Source organism: Panicum hallii, chromosome 2 (assembly GCF_002211085.1).
Source record: "Panicum hallii strain FIL2 chromosome 2, PHallii_v3.1, whole genome shotgun sequence".
NCBI classification, from domain to species: domain Eukaryota; kingdom Viridiplantae; phylum Streptophyta; class Magnoliopsida; order Poales; family Poaceae; genus Panicum; species Panicum hallii.
In genome coordinates this window covers 8,013,954-8,022,425 of record NC_038043.1, presented here as the reverse complement: position 1 = coordinate 8,022,425, position 8,472 = coordinate 8,013,954, and the positions used below count along the sequence as shown (strand labels likewise).

The window sequence follows — 8,472 nt, the reverse complement described above, 5'->3', positions numbered from 1 at the left end:
GAACTAATCTGTAGTGATACATTTCTTTGCACAGTTTGGTCCAGTTTTGTATGGCTTGAAGTTTAGTTGGATTACTACTGAAAGTCTAAAACAAAAAACTGAAACCACACCATATTGTGTAAAATTATTAGTTCTCCTTCACTTTTCTCACAATATTTGTATTAACAACAATGGATGATGTTTATAGACTTCAATTTTTACCATGTGGGAGGGATCAACTGAATTGCTCCTTGGATTAATTCCTTTTAGGGATTAAATCCTCATGAACCAAGAAATGTTGGTGACCCTGACATATCCTTATGGAACTACAACCTAGATTAGGGGTAGCTTTTTATAAATGATACATGCAACTTAACTGCCTTTACATTCACATAGTAGCTTGATATGTTAGTTTCATGGATATGGTCTTAGGTTGCAAAACTCTTTTTAGGTGGGTTTAAACATATTTGATAAATCTTTAAATCACATCTAGATAGTTATGTATATATTTGTCTTGATCAAGTTTACATTTTCTCCCAAACGCATTAATTCCCACACACACCCCTCTGGAGAAAGAGGCCTGGTAGAAATATCAGGTGAAGTAACAAAAATTCTATTTGTTTCTTGGAACATTTTATTCTCAATCCTTAAATATCTTCTTAGACCGAAAGATGACTTATTAAAAATATTTTGCCAGATAAATAGTGTAGCTTATTATACAATTAAAAATCTTTCCAAGAACATCACGTGCCGTGGACGATCATCAAGAGTGAAATCACAGCCCCTTGAGTAGCACATTCTCCATCAACCGACCAATGTTCTCGTAGGACGAGCCACCTTCTTTGGCACTCGCTTCAGCCAGCCTCTTCCACTCCAGCGTCTTATCCCTCGCCTCCATCCCCTTCTTCCCGGTCATCATCTCCCGCACCAGCGCCGCTATCTCCTCGCTGCCGGCTTCCTGCGGCAGCTCGCCGCCGATGCCCCACGCCGTGCACACCTGGCGGCAGTTGGTCGTCTGCTCGGACAGCACGGGGTATCCCAGCACCGGCACGCCGGCGGCCACGCTCTCCAGGATAGAGTTCCACCCACAGTGCGTCACAAACAGCCCCACGGCCGGGTGGGCCAGCACGGCCTCCTGCGCGCACCACGGCACGACGAGCCCGCCCTCGCCGGCGGCCTCGACCTCGGCGGCCATGTCCGGCCTCAGCACCCAGAGGTAAGGCGAGCCGCACCGCGCCAGCCCGGCCGCGAACTCCCGCAGCCGTGCGCCTTTCATGCTGGCGTGGCTGCCGAAGCTCAGGTACACGACGGAGCGCGCCGCCTTGCCGTCGAGCCACGCCATGCACTCCCTGTCCTCCTGCAGGAGGCTGGTGGCGCCGCTCGCCGGGGGGGACGAAGACGGCGGCGACGACGCTGCTATGACGCCCGCGAGCGGACCGACGGTGTAGAGGGGCGGCAGGAGCGGCGCGAGCGCGTCGACGACGTCCTTCTCCATGTCGTAGAACGTGTTGAGGATGATGGCCCCGGAGGCGGCAGCCGTCCGCGTCTGGTGGATGTGGAAGTGCACCAGCCACTCGTCGGCGTCCGTGGTGTGGCAGAACGTTGGCATGTCCCTGAGCCGGACGCCCTTCATCCCCGGCACCCACTCCAGCGGCGCGTCGAGGGAGCCGTCGCTTTCGTAGCCGGGCTTGAGAGGGATGGCCCCCCTCGCCAGGAGCTCCGGGAACTGGAGGTAGCAAATGAGGCCGCACGCCGACGCCGTGAAGAACTGCACGTCGGGGACGCCGACCGCACGCGCCGCGGCGGCCGCGAACGGCATCGGGGTGTCGGCGACCACGCAGGTGACCGGCGGCGCGCCGGGCCGGCCCCGCAGCATGTCCCGGAGCAGCGCCTTGAGCGGCTCGAGGCAGTTGCGCTCCATCGCCTCGTGGTGCGCCCGCAGCGTCCGCGGCGGGTCGTCCAGCGACAGCCCGTCCGGGATGACCTCGACGTCGAGGCCGCCCTCGTCCGCGGGGGCCTCGCCGCCCCGGGCGAGCAGGAGGCGGCGGTGGTGCAGCTCGGTGTGGACAAGCGTGACGTGGGCGCCGCGGGCCCGGAGGACGCGCCCGAGCTGCACGTGCGGCGCGACGTGGCCGTGCGCCGGGAACGGCACCAGCACGACGTGCGGCTTGGCCGCCGCCGTCGTGGACGAACCCATACCGGCCGAGGATGCGGCTGCTTCTTCCTGCACTCCTCTGCAGCAGAAGCACGTCCTCTGCCGGTGGCAGTTGCCGGTATATAAGGATATGATCATCACATGGCAACCGATGAATGGCAGGTGCCACCAAATTCCCTCTCTCTCTCTCTCTCTTTTTCTTTGTTCCCGCTCCAATCGCGAAGGAGACATGCGGTCCCGGACGGCCGGACCATCCACGACAAAACGGAAAGTTAAATTGAAGGCTCGTACACATCGTGGCTGATCTTTTTTTTTCTTCAATGGATTTTTTCGACACGGATTTTACCGTATTTTCATGTTCTTATTATTTCGAGTCCGTTTAAATTACAATATGGTATTTTTACTGGATTCTCGCCAAATTAAAATTTTTGATGGAATGCTTTAGAAATACATAAAAGATGATACGTGTACATCCACGTCCGTGCTTATTTAGGCTCGTGTGGACTTCACTAGGATGGTGCCGCATTCATTGGAGCCCCACGGCGTTGAAGAAAGGCGGCAATCTTTCAGCCGCACAAACTAGCTACCCGCGGCTCTCCTATCGCTATCGGCCATGACGATTTCTGCAATTTTATCGGAGCTGCATCCATCGGAGCTCGCGCATCCGACGGTATTTTGGTGTCGCGGTGAAGTAGGATGGAAAAGAGGACATCGTCGACGGGTTCTGCTTTTTGTTCGAATTCAGCAACATCTTCCACCTTGCCTTCCGTTGCAACGTGGCTGGTTGGTGTCCGGACCTGCAACCAACCACAAGGGAAGCACATCTCCAGAAGAGGGAGACCTTGCAGAGGCCGCTCCAAGGGGGAGAGGAGAGGACAGAGGTCTCCATCGCCCTCAGTGGCCGACCGGTCGGGTCCACTGTGGCAATCGGAGATGGGCCTGGACGTACGGCGAAATCCAACTCCGCACGCGGGTCTCGTTCTCTGTGACACCACAGAATCTACCCTCCACAATTGTGTCTTCTCACCAGAACGATCTCAAAACAGTGACCACCCCACAAGAAGACTTTCAACCCAAAGGAAAACCAAGAACCCTTGCTCCAATGGAACATGATGGAATGTGAACCGGGGCACCAAAGTCCCCCAGGGAAATTTTTATGATTCCGTAATCTATCATCCATCCTCTTCTAAAGTTTGAGCCTAGCATTCCTACGGCTGCTCCTCTGAGCTAGAATCGATTTTGTTTTCTCCAGAACGCCGAAGAAGATTGATCCGCCGATGCCAATCCACAGTACCCTTGGCTCGATACCCTGCCACCAGAATGATATTGATTGAATTGCACGCGGCCAGAATTTGAATGTGCATATTCAAATTTGCGGTCTAGCTATTCTATTATATTGCTTTATTGAGATTGGAGACATATAACAAGCGGATTTTTTCAAATCTGGACCACAGAGTATTTGAAATGCAACAGAATGTAAAATTCATGCAATTTCTCATCGTCATTGTGGACGTGCAAATTCTTATTACTGTGCATCTACTTCGGTTGCAAATGTTTTACCTTCAAGAAGGCGCCAGCGCCTTCCTCTCGCAGAATAGTTTGTGCACAGTCTACGAATCCTCTATATTGGTTTGCATGTCCCTGCAAGCAGAGGAAACTATAAAGTAAGCCGTGATTCATGAAAAAGGGCCTCATGCAGTCGCAAGATCTACCTGAATCATCAATCTTGTCTTCATGACATCGAGGGGTGTTGTTAGAGCGCCAGTAATGGCACCTGACAATATGAAGTGGACACTTAACCTACCATCATATATATACGAAAATAGAAGGGTATGGTAACAAAAGTGCAATTGGCTCTTGAGATGCAATATGTTTAAAAACCAAATACTTATATATGCTGGTTTGGTGGGGGAGTCGACACCCAAATGTCAAAGCCACCAACACATTGGTACCATGTCAGCAAAGCCAGTCTGGATTTTGGTTTCCAGTGCAGACAGTAGCCACAGTTGAAGAGTGCAAATTGTTTGATAATTCAAGGTTAACATTAGATGGCTTAAAAAGTTTGAAGGTCGTAATGTAAGTTTTTTCCATTTGATTTATGATTTGCCTGGAATTTCTGGTACTTAAATTTTATGACATAGGTAAAGCACATTGAGAAGCCAATCTAGAATTTATCTTGCCTCCTATCATGTCTGAAAGCATATGTGGCTCGGGAATAATAGATTGATTATAGATGCAAGGCACGGGTACAACTATATAGGCAAGGAACCCTAAGATATGGCTTATGGAAACAGAACCAATAGGGAGTCCTTGCCTAATACAATCAGAACCTAATCATCTATCCCTTATGGGACATGCACAAGCATGTGCGGCAGCCCAAGGCCCAAGGGGGGCCTACCGAACCAAATCCCTGTGCTAACAATGTCGCTTGGGTGTCTCAACAGAATTGCACTTGATAAAGCCAATGTTACTTTGGCAAGAAGGAGATACGAAAAATTGCATAGAACCCTAAGAAAACTTGAAAAGAAATATTGATATGAATGCTTATAGGATATTGTTGGACCAAGAATAAAGGCCCCCACCCCTCCCACTATAACACCTGGGTTTTATGGTCGGGTTGGCTAGGTGGGGCGTTCTAACTTGGTATCAGAGCCGAGGTCCTGGGTTCGATCCCTCCCGGCCACGCATTTCCGCTGCGCGATTTCCGCTGCGCCTCTCGTGTGCTGAGACCTGCTGCGGGCTACGCCGGGCAAACCTGCTGCGGGCTACGCCGGGCTCGCACGCCGTAGGGGGAATGTTGGACCAAGGATAAAGGCCCCCACCCCTCCCACTATAACACCTGGGTTTTATGGTCGGATTGGCTAGGTGGGGCGTTCTAACTGATATGAAATGTGCACAAGCTTGATAAAATATAAGAAGCAATAGCAAATTGGAATGTACAGGAAACCAGCCTAGCAGGGAAGTTCAGTTGTACCAGCAAAAGCACCAATGATTGCATTTTCTGCGTCTTTCAAGTCCCTCTTTGCCTGGATCCATAAGAAAGTTAACATACAGTCAATAAGTGCTAGAGATCCTAGGATATATCAGCTCCAGGTGCTATGGAACAATAGCCAGTCATGTGTTTGCATTTACCTAGCAATATTTTTGCAATTAACCATGGCAAGTCAGTTTACGCTCACTAAAACTAAAAGATAGGTAATAATAAAAGTCTGAGTGTCTGACACTCCCACATGCCACATCCCACATGTAGCCACAGAACAAAAATAGAGGAATGCAGTTCCTATTGCTAATATTATCATCTGCTTGTTGCCTTGTTGGAAACAACAGCGGGAATCGACCCGCCTGTGTTCTAGAAATCCAGAGACTGGCAATGAAGCAAACCATAAGATTTCAATTACAAATACTGGAGGCACCTTGAAGCCATGAACTTGGTGTGATTTTGAGGAGGTAAATAAGAAACAATAAAGAAAGAGGCCCACAATGAATGTGATAAATTCATAAACAATAGAAAGGCCACAATTGTCCTGGAGTTAAGCTGCTATGATATATGGATTTTGCGGTCTAGATAGGATACTTCCATGATAAGTTCTAGTATCTTCTTTGGTTGTTTTATCTTGAATTTTGGATGCATTCACTCTGAATATCTTCTCTTCCATTTGTACATGGGCAGCATAACGCTATGGTATTGATCACATAACACTACTTCCCCTTATTAGAGTTTGATTCATTTTATTAGTTTGGACTAGTTTGTATTTTTTTTTTCTCAACCTAATGGTTGGACCTCCATTCAGAGCCCTAATCACTCCTCATGGCATGCTGCTTTAAAAGATAATTAGATTTGTTCATGCACAATACATAAGATTCATTAAACATAAATAAGTACCGCTACACGATAGCCGATTTGGAGCTGTTCATATATGCAAAATTGAATAGCATCAAATGGCAGATCTCGCAGTAGAAAGGATCCGTAGCCCTTCAAACAAAAGAAAAAAGTGTGTAGAACTGATCATCCACTGAAATTAGAATTTAGACAGCACAAATGCAAAAAATAGATGTCAGTATTCCACAAAATGTGGAACAAAGAAAATTGTCATATGATTAAAAGATGCATACAGCATAAAGACCCTTAATTCCTTCTTTAGCAACAATAAGGCGAACAGCATCAGGCGCAGTCTTGAATTCACTCATTTGAATTCTTTGCTTAACAACCTGAATCCAGTGAAATCTAATTTAAATTTCAGCAAAATTTGAATGTGCCAAGGGCAGAAAGAATAAAACTGACCTCTGTGGGAACACGAATAAGAGAAGAAGCAGCCCCACCAATTGCCCCTGCAGTCTGTTGCATATTTCTTCAGAACACAGAACCATTGAAATTTGTAAAGAAAAATGGTTTCGAAGGTTATAGCATAATAGTATTAATTTTTTTTCAAATATATCTCATTTATTTGGCGCTAAGCAATTCCAAAGACTTGAAATTAAAGAAATTAATAAGGCGGCTATGGTAGATACTTTTTAAGCTGACTTACCAAATGAGCAATAGCACTCAAATTTTCAGGAAGCAATTCCAGTAGTTTTCTTTTAGCTGGTTCATATACTCCCACAAATATTGCAGAAGCACTGTAACAAATGTGGCATTGCTCAGAGAGAACAACTGGAAACAGAGATATGTAGCAAAAAAAAAGTGGTAATGCTGACATAATCATGGTCTATATATAGCATATTTGTAACGAATATAACTAGGCATTGACTGTGGAAATATGATCATGGACTAGTAAGTAGCATCACCTCAATACAATGTGGGAATAATAAAACCATCGATAACATAGATATGTATTATAGCACAACATTAGCATGAAATAGATGAGAATAGGCACTACTGCAATACACCAGAAGTGGTACACCCGAATTCAGTTTGTATTGCCAAGAGCGTGATAGCAACCTCTAAGCTAGTATAAGAAACCTGTTATTCTTCAGTCTTCAGTATAATTTACTAAATACTCACGGAAGAACACCCACGATATTTCCACCTAAGCCAGCATACAAGCCTTTCCATTGAATTTTACCTCCGCCTCGTGCAGCCTATACAAAGAAGAGAAAATTTCTCACAAAATGCATCTATGAACCTCAAGAACATGGTTGATCAGCAGATAAACATTGCAACAAGCAGTGCTGCTTCAAGAACAGATAGGATTCTTGTGGACGTCACAAGCACAACAGGAAGACAACGCATTGCTGCTTCAAGAACAAGATTGTGGATATACATTGGTCTAAAGTCACTAAACCAAGTGAGTTAATCAGCGCTAAAGATATGTATTCTACCATGCATATAAGTACGGGCTATTTGCAGAACAAGCACTGCATAATAAGCTGAACAAAAGGGCACTCCATGTAAATATGTAATCAACTTACCTGGAGCCTCGTCTTTATTGTATCAATAGGGTATAAAGCTGTTTCGACAACAGCACCAGCAGCTCCTCCAGCTACTGCACCCTCTGAAATTGGAAAAAGAAAACACATCAAGCAAGTGCAGCGCGAGGAACAACAAAAACCACATTATGTGCCATAAAGTGCTGCTATGCACCCAAATCCTAATCCAGTTGCAGAAAAGTAAACTTGACTACAGAGAAATGATATGGCAGCGAACTTGCTGCAACAACTCTCGGATGTCTACAGTACCACAAAACTGTATACCCTGATAACAAATGGATTTGCATCCCTACGCATAATCCAACCCAAATGAATTAAAACCAAAGATGTAAAAACTTGAACTAAATGGAGCCGGAGGTCGATCCACTCTGAAATCTTTGTTTATGAAAGAAAACGCCCCCTACCAAAAAGAACTTGGAGCAGGTTGCACGATCCCCCGTCTTCACCTCCGCCCATGGCTCGCCAACACTTCTTGCGCGGCTCAGTCAGCAATAGCGAAATCCGATGGAAGAACTGATACGGGAAGCCAAGTGATTGCGCGCTGAACCGCCCGCCCCTCGTATATTCTCCAAGATGCAGAAAAAATCGATCCAGGCAACAGCGAATCTGGCGGTAAAAAAACTGGGGGGAATGGGGATCGGTTTTGGTGGCCTCCTTGGTCCAGCGAGAAATGGGGAGGGTTTTGTCGCCAAGTTTTCAGAGGTTTTGTGTGTGGTACGGTCTGGTTTCAACGGGTTACGTACGCGAGACAGACGATGGTGGGGAAGAAATCAGATGCTACCACACCGTACTACGGTGCATGGACATCTAAACTTGAATAAGAAAAAAAAACTATCAGAACTAAAAATGGATTATATCATCATTGTAATCAAGTAAAATTTGGGGTCAAACAAGAACCTGCGCAAAAAAAA

The 8,472-nt window shown here is 46.6% G+C and overlaps 2 protein-coding genes across 2 annotated transcripts; both read right to left on the bottom strand.

Annotated features, from left to right (window-relative positions):
• Nucleotides 1-576: 576 nt before the first annotated feature.
• On the bottom strand, nt 577-2,375 carry LOC112881853 (cyanohydrin beta-glucosyltransferase-like). The gene has a single exon (XM_025946749.1). The coding sequence runs from the start codon at nt 2,363-2,365 to the stop codon at nt 755-757; it is 1,611 nt and encodes a 536-aa protein (XP_025802534.1). The 5' UTR covers nt 2,366-2,375; the 3' UTR covers nt 577-754.
• An 821-nt stretch (nt 2,376-3,196) lies between these two features.
• LOC112881854 (probable S-adenosylmethionine carrier 2, chloroplastic) lies at nt 3,197-8,329 on the bottom strand. The gene is made up of 11 exons (XM_025946750.1): nt 7,966-8,329; nt 7,544-7,626; nt 7,137-7,213; nt 6,661-6,751; nt 6,417-6,470; nt 6,248-6,343; nt 6,018-6,107; nt 5,109-5,160; nt 3,847-3,908; nt 3,695-3,775; nt 3,197-3,443 (listed from the first exon to the last, which is right to left on the bottom strand). Exons 1-11 carry the CDS (start codon nt 8,015-8,017, stop codon nt 3,321-3,323), a joined length of 861 nt encoding a protein of 286 aa, XP_025802535.1. The 5' UTR covers nt 8,018-8,329; the 3' UTR covers nt 3,197-3,320.
• Nucleotides 8,330-8,472: the final 143 nt, after the last annotated feature.

What these genes read in the sequence shown, in the direction of transcription:
- LOC112881854 (XM_025946750.1), bottom strand. Translation starts at nt 8,017, where the DNA reads ATGGGCGGAGGTGAAGACGGGGGATCGTGCAACCTGCTCCAAGTTCTT. An exon ending in TGAGTGCTATTGCTCATTTG is followed by an intron (nt 6,471 to 6,660) that starts GTAAGTCAGCTT and finishes AATATGCAACAG; the next exon opens with ACTGCAGGGGCAATTGGTGG. An exon ending in GCGCTGGCGCCTTCTTGAAG is followed by an intron (nt 3,444 to 3,694) that starts GTAAAACATTTG and finishes TTCTGGTGGCAG; the next exon opens with GGTATCGAGCCAAGGGTACT.
- LOC112881853 (XM_025946749.1), bottom strand. Translation starts at nt 2,365, where the DNA reads ATGTCTCCTTCGCGATTGGAGCGGGAACAAAGAAAAAGAGAGAGAGAG.